At 45.6% G+C, this 20,528-nt stretch overlaps 1 protein-coding gene across 2 annotated transcripts in view; it reads right to left on the bottom strand.

Annotated features, from left to right (window-relative positions):
* Positions 1 to 20,528, bottom strand: part of GALNT4 (polypeptide N-acetylgalactosaminyltransferase 4) — a 105,802-nt gene that overhangs the window by 59,284 nt on the left and 25,990 nt on the right. For both annotated transcript variants that reach the window (XM_066579129.1, XM_066579128.1), the window contains exons 3-5: positions 14,214 to 14,383; positions 1,668 to 1,857; positions 974 to 1,156 (exon numbers count right to left, since the gene is read on the bottom strand). In XM_066579129.1, the coding sequence (XP_066435226.1) occupies positions 974 to 1,156; positions 1,668 to 1,857; positions 14,214 to 14,383 (543 nt within the window). The remainder of the gene's footprint in view (positions 1 to 973; positions 1,157 to 1,667; positions 1,858 to 14,213; positions 14,384 to 20,528) is intronic.

Raw genomic sequence — 20,528 nt, 5'->3', positions numbered from 1 at the left:
GAAAATTTTGGGGTTTGTTTCCATAGATATCGAGTTTCTGTATCCAAGTGTCATTAAACAGAGTTATGGGGGTCTCACAACAGGAAGATCATCTGTAACAACTGGCATATTACTAAGGGTGGCTCATGTATCTGATCTCCTGAAGGTCACAGGGACTCATCCAACGCAAAACTATTGCAAATAGTGCATCAAGTCATCAAGGATAAAGTCAGAAGGATACCAAACGGAAGGTTTTGCAAATTCTGTACAATAAAGGGGTTAACGTCAGTGCAACTCTAAAAGGAGAGGTCTGGTGTGGGGCAACCCTTCCCTTACGCCCCGCTAGGACATATGGAAATATAAGAGAGTGCCCAAGACGACTATACCAGCTTGCATCACTTGGCTAAAATATTAATTGTTATCTCACGTAGCATTTCATTTCTAAGGGTCCTGGTTGGGTGCGGGGTGTCAGCTGGGTGCAGTGCAGACAAGAGGGCCCACTAGCCCGTCCAATCACAAGAGTTATTTTAATAACCGCTACATCAGTATGTATTTCACTAGAAGACTACTAGTCGGCATCCTCACTGCGCATGAAGGCTACCAACAAGGGCGATAACAAACCTTAGGTGGCTGTAAGACACAGCGCTTCTTACCACACACTTCCCTCAGCCCAGGGAACACACTGGACCCTTCTTTTCCGTGACCCGAGTACTGGGACACTCCTATACACATTAGATGGTGGCATAGTCGTGCTGAGCTCAGCCGGTTGGCTCACCCTTCATACAGTATGTATGGGTACCTTCAGTTGTACTTGTGTGCACTTCTATACCAAGCAGTCCTGCCAACACAACATGAGCCCTACACTGCCACTCTGTTGAGCCGTGTTAAGACATTCAGGATTTTTAGTCTTGTGGTACAAGATTGTTTAGAAATAGCCAAATACTCTAAAATACACAGAATTGTATGCATCAGCCACAGAAGATGGCAGCGTTACCTTATCGGATCTGTTCTAGACCTTCTTTTACGCTCCTGTTCTGGTACTGCGTGCCACTGAAAAGTCAGCCGCCAGTCAAATCCACCGATCATAGGTTCACCCGTCTGCATGTAGAACTCAAAGGTATTCCAGTCAACAGTGTCGATGACCGGACAGACAACAGCCGTTTCATTCTCTCCGATCCTGCAAGAAAGTATCAGTGAACACCAGTACAGTGATGGACTGCAGGTGACAGCACTTCATACAGCGGGTAGTATATAGGAACCACTGATGTAATAAGTAACAACTGCTTGTGAAGCGACCCCAACAAGAACTCAGGTGGGCAGTAAAAGCGGCAGCCCGAGAGCCCATCCGTCTCCGTAAGTAGCTGATCAGTAAAGCAACGTACAGGACTGAGCCTTCTTTTATCACCGCGTGTATAACGCCATACTGTTATTCTTACTCGTGTATTTCCGCATCAAGTTATAGCATGGCCAAGTAGATTTTATTATACCCACTGTGTTTGTTCACCAACTAGCACTTTCATTACCATCAGACAGGTGTATTGTAGCAGCATGCAGATGTAACGGCTGCCCTCCCGCCGATCTACTGGAGTAATCTCACAGTAAGTAGATCCCTGCAGGGCGGGAGGGCACGGTGAGCTATTAAACACAGGTACAATTACACCTGTATGCACGAGACCATAGACACTTACCGCTCTAGTAGTGGCTCCAGCCAGCCACTCACACATTCACAATGGCAGTCCAGGAATGTCAGCACGTCACCAACTGCGTAAGTTGCACCAATTAACCGCGCTCGAACAAGTCCCTCACGCTTGGTGGTCCGGATTAAGCGCACTCTCTCCAGCGAGCTGATGTAATTTTCAAGCTGGGATTTTAAAAAAACTATATAAAAATTTAAAGAAAAAAAAAAAAAAAGAATTGAGTGAAAAAATCATAGTTTACAATTCAAAGGCACTTTAACCCTTCCCCAAGTAAAAATACACTGCAGCCAAAGTTCATTAGGCTGCCTGTCCACGGGCGATAGTTCATTGCGTTACCTGCGGTGATAATCTGACCGCGGGTAACACAGTGAACGCTTTCAATAGACTTAGTATGGAAAGTGCGGCCCCGACGTCCACAAGCGGAGGATCACAGCGATCCTCCACTCGCAGGATTCAGTTTGTGGTATACCGCGACTTGCTGCGATTCTCCGCGGTGAGAACCGACAGTTCCTCCTCAACATAATTTCAAAATCTTCCTCTAATACCCACAGATTTGGGTCGCACATAAATCTATGGCAAACTACCATTTGGTGAAGACGACCTTAGGCCGTGGGCAGATGGATTATTTTTTGACAGACCCTAAATGTTTCCAGCATGGATCTGCTCCAATAATCCACAGCAGTAAGGCGGAGGTCCGAGTTCTGCTATGGATTTGCCCGCAGATCTAGTCCTAATCAATGAGCCAATCCATGTGGATGCACAACAAAAGGCCCCTGTCAAGAACAAGAATGTGAGTTTCTATATCCATGCGTCGTATTAACTACGGATTTCTCCAACATTCAACTGAATGCTAATATAGAGAAGACTCCAACACAGATTTTCCCATGAAGATTCCCGATGTGAAGGGCATCCAAGTACAAAGAGTCATAAATAACACTCAAAACAAGTTGGGCTTCAATGGCTTTTTGTCTGTGAAGGTCGCTGTATAGTCACATGCTTCCTTCACAGATAGGATATTATATGACATGCTGGTTGTACTTCATACACTATTAGGTTGAACCACCTTTATGCTGTAACATTCCACACTTATTCAAATTAACAACTTCTGAATGCAGAAAATGACAATTACATGATTTACAAGGATGATCAAATAGTAATTACCGCAAATTAAACCTTGTAAAGGCCCTTTTACGCGCAACAATTATCGCTCAAAATTCGTTCAAATGGCCCAAAATGAGCGATAACCATTACATGTAAATGTGGACACCGTGCATTTTTTGCTTGAACAATGGATTTCAGTCTGCACAAAATCCATCGTTCAGCCGCTGAAAGACTGAGCATATGTGTTCCATTTGAAGGAATTTCGCTCATCTTTCAAAAGCCTGCAGGATAACAGCGTACTCATTAGGTTTGCTTTGCATACATAACACTGTGTAACACGATTTTGTTTCAGTGGATTTTTGATTCTGATTCATTAGGTCACCAAACTACGAAAACGTCCACAATTGTATCTGTGAGATCGTTTTTAGAGTCAGGAGATCGACTTTTCAAAATTTGAGAAAATTCATTTAATTTCTCAGTCCAAATTGGATTGCAGTGTTGTATAAAAATATTTACTAACAATAAATTGCTGAAACTTTCCTGAACATGTAAAATATGCATCAGTGCATGAAAAATTCCTTGAGGGCACTTAAATGTCATTACACATAATAATAACCTCTAAAAGTGCAGCTTTCCTCCTCTTCCTCTTCTGGGTTCGGTCACTTTCTCTAATTCTGATTACTATATGTAACCGTGGTTCTGTAATGTTTGTATTTGGTCTTTCTGTATTCCCCCCTGTCTATGTAAGCGCTGCGGAATATGTTGGCGCTATACAAATAAAGTTTATTATTAATAATTCTTCCCCCAGATATAGTCACCAAGCATTCGCTCATTATACGGTCCTTGGGACAGGGAATCTTTCCCCTGTTCCTCTGAATATGCACCCATGTTTGACTTGAACACTTCTAGAAGTGAGTGGAGAACATGCAACTTGAGTGACATTCTGCATCCCATCTTGTGGTAGTTGTTAAGAAGATTCTAAACCACATTTTTGTAATTCTTCACCTTGTAATGCCCAAAAACCATCTACAACATTAATGAAGCTCTTCCATGCTTTCCTTTCAGTTGGTAGCAGCCTCTCCATGAATTCGTCATCATGCATTCACTTCCTCACCCGTGGGCCCACAAAAATTCCACCTTTGATCTTCGCTTCTGAAGGTTGTGGAAAGACAGTCTTTAGGTATTGGAAAGCTTCAGAATTCGGGTCTAATGCTTTGACAAACTGTTTAATGAACCCCCGTTTTAGGTGAAGAGGAGGCAATATCTTCTCTTGCTTCACAAGTGGTTCACACTTTGTTGTTCTCACCAACCACAATATCATTAGTCGTTGGCCACTCAGTTTCCTAGTGCCTGGCAGTATCCCTACTATCCCATAAACACAAGAAACATGGATACTGTGTATATCCACCAAGAATGGGATCATTTTGAAGCCACCTATAACACCCCATTGATGTTCCTCGTACTGTAACACCTGAAGGATGGATTGGCCATTTCTATAGTCTTCTTTGAGATGCGCTGAGTGAGCAGTTGGAATAGAGGACCAACATAAATGGAAAAAGACTCCGCACTCTTAGGGACGCCTCCAGAAATTCCTCCATAATCGTGAAATCAGTCCTTTTAGTCTTATGCGACGCGTTTCGTTGCTTACAATATGCTGATTTTACGGTTACGGGGGAATTTCTGGAGGTGTCCCTAAGAGCACGGAGTCTTTTTCCATTTAGGTTGGTCGTTATTTTCGGGTCCTCTTTGACAGAAGACAAGGTTACTCAGCAGCTCTCCTGTTTACAGGATAGAGGGGCGAAAGAAAGATCCAGCCTATTACTACAAGCAGACCAGGATATGGAGGTGCCAGTGGAGTATCCTTAAGGAGCTCCACTGGCACCAGGTGAGACCTCATCTTATTCTAATATTAATTGTTTTATGTTGGTATAGAGGAGCGCTGTTCTAATCCTAATTGGGATAGAGGGATATTTATTGCCATTATGAATGAGAACAGCTTTTAAACTTTTGCTACAACTCTTGCTACAACTGTTAATAAAGAGTGGCCAGTCCTTTGGATCATAAGGGAATCCAATTTCTCCCAATAAGCTCCTCACATTGTGGCAGCAGCACAGTTGATCTTTAAGAATAAACCACTGAGAGAAGGTTTGATGAGGTTTTTGCAGCTTTTATCCAATAGATTCTATTCCTCTAGCCTTGATGTTAAAATCTGTGTGTTTGATTTTGTTAGTCCAAGTTCTCGGAATAAATCTTTAAAGTCTTGTTGATTTAGGAAATAAGGTTTGGAATCTGCATCTTCAGAGAATTCCTCATCTTGCACAATCTGATAAGTCACTATCACTGTCATTCTGTCTTGGAGTAGAAGGAATAGGAATCTCATCGCTGTGTGCAATAGGCCTTAAGGATGATGGAATGTCTGGATAGTCGAACACACCTGTTTTCGGTGATGAAACACATCAATGACACAGTAATAGGGGTTTTGAGAAGAACTGTTGGTTCGCGCCAGATACGAGGCACCCGAACTTAATATGTCGACTCTCAACTCTATACCATGCCTCAAGATTGGACCTGCAAATACCACAAACTACCTGGGGAGCCCATTTCTTGTCTTGATCCCCCACTGGCATGCCAAAATAGGCCTTGTAGGCTGTACAGAAGTTGTTGTCACCTTTGGTTCTATGCTTGACTGCTTTGGCACTCAGAAAGACACCACAGATGTAGCAAAAGGCGTCTGGATCATGTTTGCTGGTTCGAAAAGTTACCATCACTGAATTAATGAACTCTTAAATGACTGCTACAAATTGTAACTTCACAAACTTTCCCTCAAACAAAGAAAAAAAAAGAAACTTCTCCATGTATACAAAAGCTTCTGCATGATTTTCATATACCAATAAAATATGTAAATAGAACCTCGCAGTGAGAAAAACGTTTTGACGCAGGAGTGAATGTTCAATAAGTCTTAGTTGAGACCAGATTAACCCCCCCCCCCCAAAAAAAAAAAAAAAATCAACAACCACATTTCCAACATTGCATCCTTCACCTGATTGTCCATCACTCTCCCCATCTCCTATACATTACATATTACACTTCCATGCAGTACAGCATACTATCTGCTATTCATCAGACACCATCTTGTTTTTTTTTTTTTTTTAACTCGTTTTATTGAAAATTAAATAGCATAGAGAAACTTACAATCGCAGGAAGGTGCAGCACGTAGATAATACACATCACTGTATAATTAGGTTGGTATAGAAGTTCAGTCAATGCAGTACAACATAAATAACACGTTAATTCTGTAAAACCTGATCAGGTACACAGAAGCCAAATCTCCGAGGCCACAGGTCCCGCTCCAGAACATGTATCCACTATGGGGCACGTCTGAGCTCCAGAATGGATGAAGCCATTAATTGTGGTGAATATAACGTGAGGGGGGAATCGCACCACAGACCCCACACTTTATCAAATTTCTCAGGACACTTGCGTCCCTTGTAGACTATATAATTATATGGCACCACCGAATTGACCAGCTTCCTCCACATTGAGAGTGAGGGGTTCTTACGATCCATCCACCGCAATTCAATCGTTTTTCTAGCAAGGAACAAAGATTCCCTCAGAAAAATCTTTTTATGGTGTTGCCAGCTTTCTTCATCTAGTATTCCAAATAAGCAGATCTCTGGGCTCGGTGGAACAGGGACTTCCACAAGTTCAGAGAGGAAACCTGTGACCTCCCCCCAGAAACTTTCAATAACAGGACACTCCCACATCATGTGCCAAAAATCTGAATATTCGCAGGAACACCTAATGCAGTTTGTAGACTGTATTCTGCCCATTTTGTACAATCTCGCTGGAGTGAGATAGCACTGATACACTATATACAGCTGGATCATTTTATTATTGGCTGCTGGGGATACATATAGAGGAGATTCCAGGAGCTCTTGGAACGTATCGTCTGTTAGTGTCGGTATCAGTGTCCTCCATTTTGTTAGGGCAGAGGGTATATCCTGAGAGGCTCGTATTGAGATGAGGTGGGAGTATAGTGCTGATATGAGGCCCCGGGGGCCTTGGGAGCGAAGGATGCCTATTAAGGGGTAATGAGAAATAGCAGGTCTGGGTGGCGGGAACTGCGCCTCTAAAGCGTGTCTGACCTGGAGAAATCTATAAAAATGGGAACGGGGCAGATCATATTTATTTTGTAGCTGCTCAAATGAGGACAGGGTGTTCTGTGGATAGAGGTCTGCCAGGGTCCGGATGCCATATTGTTCCCAAATGTGGGCGTCCTCCAGTCGGAGTAATTCTGGGAGCCCATGATTACGCCAAAGGGGAGTGTCAGCTATTATGTCCATAAAACTGCCAATTGACTTGGCCTGCCGCCAGACCTGAGAGGCCAACCTATGAATTGGTAGCATTTTGCCTGTTAGGGTAGAAGGAGATTCCAGCAGGGGCCACAATCTAGGGATTTTAAGATAATGTGCCAGATGCGCCTCAGAGTTGGAGAGAGGGTCATCACTCAGCCAGCTTCTCAAGTGAATTAGCTGGCCTGCCACATAGTAAATGAACAAATCTGGCAGGGCAGCGCCCGCGTCTTGCTTCGGCCTCTGAAGCGTAGAGATTCGTAGTTTGGGGCGGGAATTTCCACAAATAAAGGAAGACATCAGGGACTGCATGGATTTAAAGAAGCGGGACGGGATATGCAGCGACGCATGCTGCATTATGTATAAGCATTTTGGTAATACTATTAGTTTGATAAGATTGATTCGCCCCGCTACCGAGAGCGGTAGGGAGCCCCATATTTTAAACTTAGACCTGAATAAATCTATGAGGGGGTATACATTTAGCTCTAGAGACTTTCCCACATCATTGGTTATCTGTAACCCCAAGTATTTAAACTGGTTTGAGATCCGGAGGCCGCAAAGGGAGTCAATATCGCCCAGACGACTCTCACGAGAAACAGGCATCAGGGCTGATTTAGTCCAGTTGATTTGAAGGCCCGAGAATTCACCAAAAGTATTAATAAGATTTATCACATGGGGGAGGGTTGCCTCAGGGTCCGCCAAGAAAAGCAAGAGATCATCGGCATATAAAGCCACTCGATCTTCCCTATCCCCCACTGTGACACCCCTGTATAACTGGGTTTCTCGTAGAATCATTGCCAACGGCTCAATGGCCAGGGCAAATAGTATGGGGGAGAGGGGACACCCCTGTCTAGTTCCTCTATGTAGTCGGAAGTAGGGAGAACAGGATCCATTAATGGAAATAGCTGCTAGGGGGGATTTGTACAGAAGAGTGATCCAGCGTATAAAAGTCTCGCCGAAACCAAATCTCCGTAAAACTTGGAAGAGAAAGGGCCATTCAATGGAATCGAATGCCTTTGCTGCCTCTAAGGAGGCCAAGGCCCAATCCTCTTCTCTGGCCGCCCCTATCTGCGTCACCACTTGGGCCCTCCTCAAATTCTCTCTAGTGGATTTTCCGGGCATAAATCCAGTTTGATCCGGGTGGATTAAATCCAGTATTATGGTATTGAGACGATTAGCCAGCATTTTAGTTAGGAGTTTGTAATCAGTATTAAGTAGGGAAATTGGCCTGTAGGAACCACAGTCTAGGGGATCTTTATCCGGTTTTAGAATTAATACTACTATTGTTGCTTCGTAGAAGGATGGAGGGAGATCTCCATTCTCATAGGCCGCATTGTATGTTGCAAGTAATGTAGGGAGCAATATGTCTTGGTATTTGGCATATACCTCAATTGGAATGCCATCAGGGCCTGGCGATCTACCGTTGGACATTCCCGAAAGCGCTTCCATTAATTCAGTCAGGGTAAAGGGTGCATCCATAAATGCTTGTTGGTCCTGTGTGAGTGTCGGGAATGTAGGCTTATTTATGAAATTGTTCAGGGTGTCCTGAGAATGCTGGAATTTGGTGTTGTACAACTCAGTGTAGAACTGTTGAAATCGCATCCCAATCTGATCCCCGTCAATAAGGACTTCTCCGGAATCAGATTTGATACGTAGTATAGAGGGAGACGCTGAATTCTGATGGACTAACTGAGCCAGCAAGCTGCTGGATTGATTACCTTGTTCATAATATTTTTGCTTAGCAAAGAAAGTAGACCTACGGGCCTTCTCCTGCAGATATATGAGATATTGTCTTCCCTGACTCAACCACCTTGTTCTATTGTCATCTGAGGGGTCTGCGACATAAGTCGCTTCCAATTTGGAATATTCGGATGCCATCTCCTGCTCACATCGGGAAGTATTGCGTTTAATAAATGATATAGAGGAGCGAAGGCAGCCTCTGAGAAAGGCCTTAAGGGTCTCCCAGAGTAGTGCCGGGTCAGTATCAGGGCTATTTATTTCAAGAAAGGTGGCAAGCTGGTCGGGAATACGATCGTGTGGGTCAAATAGACTTAGCCAGAAGGGATGTATTCTCCAACCATGTCTATTAGTCTTACTATTTGCTATAGCAAATTCAGCCCAAAGGGGAGAATGGTCCGACACACCCCTAGGAAGGTATTGTACTTTCGCTACTGTTGAACAAGCACGGGCGTTACCGAAAATGTAATCAATGCGTGACAGAGTTGCTGCCGGCTGAGTGGCACGAAAACTCCCGATCCGCTAGATGTTTAGCTCTCCAAACCTCCTGCCAGCCTACCTCCTGAGAAAATGTAGTTAGTGTTGTAGGGTGTGGGTTAATAGAAATTGGCAGAGTAGTGCTAAATTTATCTAATGTTGTGTCAAGCAACATGTTAAAATCACCCATACAGACAACAGCAGCGTTTGGGAACTGAGCCGCAAACTGGGCTGCCTGATGAAGGACAGTCAGGTTTGCCGGTGGCGGCAGGTAGACCCCAAGGATAACATATGGATTTGACTCAACCCAGGCCTGTATAAAGACATATCTCCCCTCAGGGTCTCTCAGGGTCCGACCAGGCTCCCATCTAAGTCGCTTGTGTATCAGGATGGATACTCCCCTGGAGTATGAAGTGTGGGTAGCGTGGATGGACCACTGGACCCAGGGCTTACGCAACCATGATATAGACTCTGGAGTCAGATGGGTCTCCTGGAGACATGTAATATGCGGGTTACAGCGCCTCACCTGTGAGAAAACCATAGAGCGTTTTCTGGGAGAGCCCAGCCCCCGGACATTCCAGGACAGCATAGTGAAATTAGACATTAATATTATACTTTACATGTAGTAGTAGGATAATCCCTAAGTTAAAGGAGGTGGACCCCCAGTAGTGGCCCAGGAGCATCCCAACCTCTACAAATCCCCTCCAATCACATATCCATGCATTGTGCTGCACCAATCCTTGCAAAACTTGAAAAAAAAACATAACTAAACGTTATAAACCAAACTTGAAGTTGCATGTGTGCCCGATTACTTAGAATGAGGAGAACATTGGTATTTAGTTCATGCAACATAGTAAATATAGGGGGAGAGAGTGCACCTTTCCGATGGCAATATATAGGGCACAATCTCACATTTCACACCAAGCATAAAGTCCGTGGATCCCGGAAAAACATATATAACCGTTATAATGATAATTCCCTGAGGCGTGGGAGAAGAAGTCCCAGAAGGTCTCTGTCACGTAGTACTGCCCAGTCCACACAGGGTAGGGGAACAGAAGGGAGTTGAAGGTGTTAAATACGAGGTAGAGAGGGCAGACTTCCGACAGGGTCACAACACTTAGGTTACCAGTTCTTGAACTCCTGGAGCTCCAGGTCAACGTCTGGGCGATCCCGGGAGTCGCTCCAACCAGGTCTCAGCCTCCGCAGGTGTAGAGAAGAAGATAGTGCGGTCGCCATGAATGACTCGCAGACGGGCAGGATACATCATGGAATACTGGATAGCAGCTTCTCTCAGCCGACGCTTGACGTTGACAAAGGATGCCCTCGTTTTTTGAAGAGTGGCCGAGAAGTCGGGAAAAATGGAGACAGTGGTGGTGTTGAATTTAAGTGCCCCTTTACGTCTAGCAGCTTGTAGGGCGGCGTCTCTGTCCCTGCTACTGAGTAATCGTGCCAGCATTGGTCGCGGTGGGGCACCCGGAGGTGGGGGCCGAGATGGAACTCTATGTGCCCGTTCAATGGCGAAGGCCGAAGAAAAGGCCGCCTCTGGAAGAAGGTCTTTCAGCCACCCCTCCATAAACGCACACGGGTTTTGTCCCTCAACACGCTCCGGCAGGCCTAAGATTCGAAGATTGTTTCTTCTTAGTTTCTTCTTAGTCTGTTTTCGAGGTCATCAGCTCGTTGAGACCATAGACCGGCCATCTTCTCCACTTCGGTCAATTTAGCTGGTATTGGAGTTAGAGTATCTTCCACCTGTGAGATGCGGGCCTCAGTCTCTCCGACTCGCTCCCTAAGGTTCTGCATATCCTGTCGTAGGAGGCCCACGTCAATTTTAACTTCCTCAATTTTGCTCGTTAATGAGGTAGTAGAACATTTAATGGCATCTAGCAGTTGGGCCGTAACTTGCCGTAGTGTAGGTTCCGAGTCAGAGGGTAGAAGCGTGCTAGAGCCTGGCGAGGGGGGTGGCCGTTTCAGTGGATCAGAGGGTGCGTGGCTAGCATCATCAGGTTGTTCGTGAGCAAATTCACGTAGCCGCTCTGCTATTGGTATATTAGATTTGCGGCTCATTTTTGAGGTTCTACGGCTCCCTCGCCGGCAGGACACCGGTGTCGATATGATTGCGGTCAGCAGGACCCACCACTAAGTCTGATGTCACCCACTCTACTGGGGTACACTAAAGGCATACACAGGTCTTTTTAGGTAGAAAGTGTCACTGGCTCCAGCTGGGTTGTGATCACCAGGAGTGGTAGTACTAGAAAAACTATCTCCAGCTGTGGTATGACCGTTTGGAGTGGTAGTAGTGGTGAAGTGACACTATTTCCAGCTGCGATGCGTCCACTAGGAGTAGTAGTAGAGTGACTATTTCCAGCTGGGTTGTGTCCTCTAGGAGTGGTAAAGTGTCCCCTCTCCCCAGCCGTGATGTGTCCGTTGGGGGGAGTAGTAGTAGCAGAACAGCTCTCTCTTCCACTGTGTGCGTCCGCTAGGATTAGTAGTAGAATGGCCCTGTTTCTAGTTGTAATGTGTCCGCTAGGAGTAGTAGCAGCAGCAGAGTCACTCTATCTGTAGCTGTAATGCGTCCACTAGGAGTAGTAGTAGCAGAATATCTGTCTCTAGCAGTGACGTGTCCGCTAGGAGCAGTAGTAGTGGTGGCAGAGTGGCTCTATCTGCAGCAGTGACGTGTCCGCTAGGAGCAGTAGTAGTGGTGGCAGAGTGGCTCTATCTGCAGCAGTGACGTGTCCGCTAGGAGCAGTAGTAGTGGTGGCCGAGTGGCTCTATCTGCAGCAGTGACGTGTCCGCTAGGAGCAGTAGTAGTGGTGGCCGAGTGGCTCTATCTCCAGCAGTGACGTGTCCGCTAGGAGCAGTAGTAGTGGTGGCCGAGTGGCTCTATCTCCAGCAGTGACGTGTCCGCTAGGAGCAGTAGTAGTGGTGGCCGAGTGGCTCTATCTCCAGCAGTGACGTGTCCGCTAGGAGCAGTAGTAGTGGTGGCAGAGTGGCTCTATCTGCAGCAGTGACGTGTCCGCTAGGAGCAGTAGTAGTGGCAGAGTGGCTCTATCTGCAGCAGTGACGTGTCCGCTAGGAGCAGTAGTAGTGGTGGCAGAGTGGCTCTATCTGCAGCAGTGACGTGTCCGCTAGGAGCAGTAGTAGTGGTGGCAGAGTGGCTCTATCTGCAGCAGTGACGTGTCCGCTAGGAGCAGTAGTAGTGGTGGCAGAGTGGCTCTATCTGCAGCAGTGACGTGTCCGCTAGGAGCAGTAGTAGTGGTGGCAGAGTGGCTCTATCTGCAGCAGTGACGTGTCCGCTAGGAGCAGTAGTAGTGGTGGCAGAGTGGCTCTATCTCCAGCAGTGACGTGTCCGCTAGGAGCAGTAGTAGTGGTGGCAGAGTGGCTCTATCTGCAGCAGTGACGTGTCCGCTAGGAGCAGTAGTAGTGGTGGCAGAGTGGCTCTATCTGCAGCAGTGACGTGTCCGCTAGGAGCAGTAGTAGTGGTGGCAGAGTGGCTCTATCTGCAGCAGTGACGTGTCCGCTGGGAGTAGCAGTAGTGGCAAAATGACTCTCTAGCTACAAGTGTCCACTGGGAGTAGTAGTAATACAGTGCCTACCTCCAGCTGATGTCTGTCCACTGGGAGTAGTAGTGCAGTAACTTGATTGCCAGCCGTGCTGTAACCTCAGGATCCTGTAAAGCCCCCCACAGAGCTGGTCTGTTTGAAGCTGGAGAGAGCCCGCCCGGGATTCTCAGTCTCCCGCTGTGTGCTGTAGCAGTTTTCTTCCCCCACGCTTCAGCTAAGCAGCAGCCGCCTGTCAGGATGGAGGAGGGGCCGTCTCCTCAGCCTCGGCACCCACTCTCAGCCTCCGCAGCAGTAAGGGACTCCCAAGGAGAATCCCAGCCCCGTCACCGTTCACTTCACAGCCTCCACGTCAGTGTTCTGCCTGCAGGACTGGTGAGTGCCCGTCAGCGTCCCCGCGCTCCCCCGCAGCCTCTCAGGCAAAGGTGGGGGAGGTGCCGCACTGCACCCGACGCTCAGCTCCTTGTCCGTATCGTGGATCTCACCCACCAGTTGCTTCAGGGATGCTCAGCAGGGAGGGAGCCGCAGCGTTATCTCTCCTGCCGCTGTGTTCCACGTGTGCCGGTCTCCCAGTGCGCGGCACGTGTAGCATGCAGGCCCAGGTCCGGACCTCTCGACTCTCACTCAAAACAGCCCAGAAGTTGCACCAGGGACCCCGCCAGCACGACCACCGGCACCAGTGCAGTCTCCGGGCGCCAGTACTTAAGTTTAGTGCCTCAGGGAAGGAAGGATGTGACAGGATTAATGGGGTCTCCACGGAGCTGCCTTTAGGTGCGACTGTTCTTCATGGCCGCTTAGCCACGCCCCCCACCATCTTGATTTTTAGATTTTCCCTATGCTGTGCTAGTAATTCCATGATGCAGCATATGATCAGCTAGAGCCAGTACCATCTCTGCCTGCTGGGAGAACAATGCTATTATCATTACCCTCTATATTACCCTAAATAAAAGTACGGACAATAAGTACACAGTCATGGAGGATGATCTGTCATTTCCTTCATTATATGTGTGACAAGAGCCCCCCTCTAATCATCAGTAGTAACTGTAATATGAGTTTGTGTCAAGCTCAAGTCATTGCATTTTTATCATACAGGAAGTATGGGTGATTGAAATAGTGACTCCTAGAGACAAAAGAGAGGGATAATTCCCAGGCTTTCCCAATCAGATTACATGACCCACCTGAAGAGAGAACTTCTAGGCGTTTTCAGATAGAAAGGAGTAACTAACAAAAGGTAAAACTAGCTGCCATATACACAGGGTAACTAGTTACATAACGATCTTGTTTTACTGCAGTGGCCCTTTAACACACCTTACCTTTATCACTGAAGTCATCAACTAATATGATTTCTTTTAAAACTACTGCAGGAGACATTTCTAAGACACTGTGTATCGTGCGAAGTAAAGTGGACATTGCCTCATTGTAAAACGCAATTACAACAGAGGTGGTTGGAAGTTTCCTGTAATTGTAAGTTTTGGACTTGCACCTGAAAAAAAATAAAAAGATACAATGTTATGGATAAGGTATATACTATGGGCAGCATGTAAAACGTATCATAATTGTATGTAGAGCTTGTACACAAGTAGATCAAACAATTGATACATTTACTGCGCCCTTATGCATTAGCCGAAGCTCAGTCAAACCCGCCGATGTCGGAGAGAGGGAGGATCAAACATGGTAGATTTCGACATGCCCAATGCTTTATTCCCCGGACATAACCCGTCTTGCAATGCCTCATTCCCATTCCTATTGAGAACGCATGCACATTCAGCCTATTTTGAGGAGCAGAAAAATACAGGAACATTTCTGGATCCTCTTCCAAAGGTTTCATCTCCTCCATAAATAATATTCCCAATACTGTGCGCGAGGCTCCCCCATATACACATTCATATGCAGATGGGAGAATACCCCGCAAAAAAAAAAAAACAAAAAAAAAAAAACACAACTCTTTATGCACCCTTTGCGAAAGAAAACCCACTCTCCTTACTCCATAAATTCCACCCTAATTTCCCAGAATCCCACTGGAGATGCCTATCCCAAAAAGGAACTCTTCAACACCTCTTTCTGCAGCATGTATTCTCTATAGATATTCCTATGAACCCCATAATCTATATAATGTCTTATATTAATTTCTGCCCCAAAAGCAGGTGGTCTTTTTTTCGGGAGAGGTCTTATACTTACCTAGGAGGCTGGGTCCAGGTCCCTCACACTGCGCTCCAGAGCTCCGACGTGCTGAGCCGCTGCATTTATTGGCCAATTCATAAATCCCACCTCTACAATGCAATGGCTGCGATTGGTTCTTCAGCCAATACTCAGCCAATCAATGCAGCGCTCGATGAACCAAATCACAGCCATGACATCAGTTCATTGAGCGCTGCATTAATTGGCTGAGTAGCGTTCGAGAACCAACCAATCAGAGCCATCGCTTCCTGTAGGTCGAATTCATGAATCCCCTAACCAGGAAGTGATCTTCTGTGGGTAAACAAGGACTGCAGGACGCACAGCAGAGCTCTGAATAGCAGGAGGAGCCGGACCGCGCCTGCTAGGCAAGTATTTTTCCTTTTTTTAATGTAATGCAGCTAGGGCTTATATTTCAAGCCTCCCCAAAAATAAGGGATGGGGTTATTTTCAGGTAACAGGGTACTAAATGTTCCTCTGAGTACACGCACTAAAACTAGCACCAGGCGGATCCTCCACATCTTAAAAGCAGCTAAACACCCGTGCAATTTTGAAAATGCAATATACAGCACTGCCTTCTCTGCAGCTCTACACCCCAATTCTAGACACTTGTTCTATGGGACATCTCACTTGGCATCTTTGTGAACAACTACTGCCTTCACCTTTTTATATTTTTTTCTCTTAGTGCAGCAAAAAAGTTTTTTTTTTCCCCTCAATATTCTATACTTTTTTGTTCTCCAGCTCTAAGAAAAAGATTTCCCATTAATGTTACAATTATACGCTGCTTCTTTGTCCCCCCCCCCCCTCCTTTTATATAAAAATATTATATATAGATAAGGGAGGGTTGCAAGAACTATCCATTGGCTGACTGAGCGAAGCGTGCGGGCAGTTAATATCCACTGACGTATTTCTGACATCGAACGACCAAACCTCATGTGCAGTAAAGGAAGATGCTGGATTAACCCTTCAGAGGATGCAGCTTCTAATGTAATAGTAAGTGCAGAGCACTAAAAGCCGCAGCGATTGCAGACCGGAGACGGCTGAAAACAAATACTTTGTAGAGAAGAACAAACGGTTCTAGAAAAGAGCTGAAATACAAACCAGCTAGTAACTGGAAACAATAACCGCCCCAGCAAACAAAAGGCAGAAGGCGCTGCAAGGGATACAGAAGACATTCCTTCAAGTGCTTGCACTTAGTCCTGGAAGGATGCCACCGCCGGAATAATGCTTGGGGACAGGGATTCCCTATGTGCCGGCGTAGAAGTATATGGCATCTTCAGTGGAACATATGAGAAGCCTGCGGAGCGGATAATGCAGCCTTTGTGCACACCGGTCACAGATAAAAGCTCGGGCATCTGCATTAGACGACCTGTTCCCTGAGGCATGGTGTAATGTGGCGGCCCACATACAGGATCACCCACCAGCCCTGGAACATTCATTACTATTTAACTATTTGTGATTTTTCCCTCATCCAAAGAAACCAATGGGAAGCAATGTAGCAGCTTAAAGGGAATGCGTCATCGGAAAACGACCCATCACGGACATCAGGTATTTATAATAAAGTACCCCTCCACTCTCAGAAAACTATTCTGCCCGCGACAGGAAGTGCAGGCAGGGGGCATATTACCTGCAGTTTTTCTACTCTGCCGTCCTAATTCGCTGGGTTTGGGCCGGCCAAGGTGGCTGCAGCAGTTTTCTAGCTACGTAATGTATACACACTGTTCTACAATGGGTCAAAGTAACGAGGACTTGTCTGCGCTGCCCAGAAGGCCTATGGCTAGGAAAGGCTGAACGCAGTGGTGGCCGGGCACTACTGGGCATGCACTCCACGGACCCTGACCACGCAGCCCCGGCCAGCTATGCTCCTCACGGAGGTGGCCGATCCCCCTTGCAACAAGCAGTAAACAACCTGAACACCACAGCTTTTCAAGAGAAGGGGCACTTTTGAAGTGGGCAAGTAATGGGCGAGTGCTTGCAGCACACTGTAAGGCGGTTCCAGAGATGGGGGTCTAATCGACGAGTGAACGGGCTACCTCGTCATTTTTGATAAGAAAATTCCAAACCACAAATAGCACAATAATATGAAAATGGCTTTGAGGCAAACTTAAGACTCACATCTCATAGCTGAGGCATAGGAAAAGTAGGGATACATGAGCAGCACTCAGAGGAACGCCATGCATGTAATACAATGGCGGTTCGAGGCTACAGATCCGCTCTCCAGCCCGACGCGGTTGTGTGTAATCGGTGGAGAGTCAATCGCTGCGATCTCACTGATGAGACAACTCAGTCTTCATAGCAGTTTTACCAGGAAATTAGCTGCTCTCGTCTTAAGAAATGTATCCCATTAGATGAACAGGGTGAAGCTCAACTAGCCGACAACGCCTGAAATGTGCATGCTGGGAAAAGAGTGAAAGGGCTATGAGTGGCAGGCCACTAAACCAACGCAGCCCCCATATTCAGATGATGGCATATGCTTGGGATACCCCTTTAACCCTTTCCCACCACAGTCCTTTTGTCCGAAGTGATGGTTTAGGTCTATGATACCCCTTTAATTTGAACAGCAATTTATTTTATTGCATGGAATCTGAATGATGCACAAGAGGGTGCGAGGGGATCACTTTAATATCAGCCACAACCATTCACTAACTACACAACTGGCAGTTTTTCCTCTTTTTTCCCCTTATATTTGTGTAGACCTCTACGAGACCACCACTCCGACGAGCAAAGTACGGGATCCACCGCATTGCAGCTTACACAGAGTAAGGAGCAGAGATGGCGGTACACAATATATGTAGCTATGTGGGGACCGCCAATGTCACAGTCATCTAATGTACAGGAAGACCTCCCAACACTCCACAGATGGAGAAGAAAGACTTTAGCCACCCAATCCTTTTGTGCCGGCATATCCGCAGACGCGAGCCACGGCCGGCATATCCGCGGACGCGAGCCACGGCCGGCATATCCGCGGACGCGAGCCACGGCCGGCATATCCGCGGACGCGAGCCACGGCCGGTATATCCGTCAGTGGCTTCCTCCCCTCTCTACATTCAGAACACGTCTAATTGGTCACGCTAAGACGCTTCTAGACGGAATTATTAGCTTTCAAAAAAATGTTCAAACAAGTGAAAATGATGTCCTTCTCAGCCACTTATACAGCAAACGTAATCAACTGAACGTTTCCAAATGCTTTCTTGTTTAAACAAGCCAACAATGTATTTGCCCATATTAACAGGCCGCACGAGAGCGAATAAACAAATGATAAATCGCTCATCTACAAGGGCCCCGAGATCGTGGGCGGCCAGACAAGGGGTTGGCCAACAGATGTCCCATGTAAATGGCCCATTAGACAAGTACCACTCAAAATTAGTTCAAACAAATGAATTTAAGCAATAATCGTACAATGTAAATGCAAAAAAGACACACACAAAAAAAAAAAAAAGCACACCACTGGACTGCGGGATTGTTATTCAGTGTAACCGCTTCCCGCTTGACATAGAAGGTGAAGTCGCGGTCCAGTGTTTAAGTCTGTAAGCGTGAACGCTCTGCATGATCCCCAACGACCTTTGCAGTGACGTCAGCGCTCCTACAGTTATTTGCCTGACTGCCAATCCATGTAGAAGATCATTAGGTGTTTGGGCAGCCGAGAAGGAGGAACAATGCAGAACTAATTGTTAAGAAAATTGTAGATCAATGTATCAGTTAATTGTTCTTTTATTGCATTGTAGACTAGAAATATATAGCATGCTGCTAGTATAAGTAGTGAAGGGGTTAAACAAAACCCTTCTATAGCAGTGCATGTTTTCTGATGAGACAGACGAGATAAGACAGTCTTCTAGACCACCCATGTATGTATGTTTATAGATGAGGCCCACAGGAAATAGGATAGACTTATAGATATGCTTTGCATTCCTTTTCCCTGAATTCATAACGGTCTCATTGTATGTTATAGTTACACCTTAAGAAGTGTAACTTATGTTAATCATTTTAGTTTCAGCCTATTATGTATTCTTATTAATCTTGGAGGTAGATACTTTTGCTGTGATGTCATTTATGGTACATAAGCTTCGAACACCTTAGAATAAATTAGAAATCATCTGATACCGCACAGGCTGGTGTGATTTGTATTTCTCCTGGGCCCAGACTTCTGCACGAGATCTGGGAGAGTCTTCTTTGATAAACACATAAATTCTCCTTACATTTTTGGTCCTTCGAGCCGGAAAGACTCACTGCAGTGGGAGAGGACAGCCTGGCTGTGAAAAGGTGGGTCTGAAGTACTCTCCGATCATTAAAAGACCTCCGTCTTGCTTAGACGTCATTAGAGGCCAGTCGGGCATCCTGTCTCAAACAGTGACGTTTTTCCGAACTAGCCGGAGAATTTAGAAGCCTCCCAAATAACGTGTAGTAAGTATAACAATGGTTAAACTTTTCTTCTCTCTTCTTCTGTATACTTTAGTGTTAGTAGAATTTACAATGTGTATTGTAAATGAGAGGCAAGTATAGACGAATGGGTTGTCAAGGGACAATAGCAGTAGTCTATATGCAATGTGTAAGGTAAATGAGAAGTATAGACGAATGGGTTGCCAACGGGCAATAGCAGTAGTCTATGTGAGACCATAGCCATTGTGAGAAGGCTAGAGGAAAGAATTAACTCCATGCGCATGTAAAAAGAAGCGGTTAGATGACGTCATAGGACACAGGGGTGTCCAGGAACTTTACTTATCTTTCTACTACTTTTTCTTTGATATTATGTTATAGAGTAACTAAGAATATAAAGAGGGCGGCCGCCTACTAACAATGTAATATTTGTATTGCTGTCTTATATTGCATGAAGCGAATGTGAGTGATTGAGATGAGTGGATCCGATACGTGGGCATTGACCTCTAGGACACATTAAGGACCAACCTCGCTGTGTAGGTTGTTTTCGGACAAGCCCCTTATTGTGTTCAATGTTCACAGGCCCTACTCGGTAAAACTAAAAGGGGTCTTCGTGTATATAGCGAAGCAGCGATTCTGGTAAGGGACCTTTGCGTTTTCACTAAACATTTTAGTGGCCAGAGGCTTGTTTTATGTTGTTTGTCTTGTAAATCGGCACCAAGAACATAATTACTAACAATGGGAAATATAAACTGTAAGGCATCCTCCTGTGCATGTCTCTGTTGTTGTTGCCAACGACAGGAAGTCCTTCAAGGGGATAAGTAGTACATACACAAGTTAGATCCTGACTATGTCAAATATTGTGACATAAGTGGGAAAAGAAATATAGAAGAAAAAAAAATATATATATATATATTATATATATATTTATATTTATTTATATTAAAAGTTCCTAGTTGTAAGGAATTATGTGATAAAATACAGACAAAATCAGATAAAGATCAGCAGAAATACGGATTATCCGCTGCTGAAGCCTGGTTAAAAGAAGCCCCAAACTGTCACGCCCATATAAAAATAGA

This window comes from Eleutherodactylus coqui, chromosome 9 (genome assembly GCF_035609145.1).
Source record: "Eleutherodactylus coqui strain aEleCoq1 chromosome 9, aEleCoq1.hap1, whole genome shotgun sequence".
NCBI lineage: Eukaryota > Metazoa > Chordata > Amphibia > Anura > Eleutherodactylidae > Eleutherodactylus > Eleutherodactylus coqui.
This window is presented reverse-complemented; position numbering and strand designations above follow the sequence as displayed.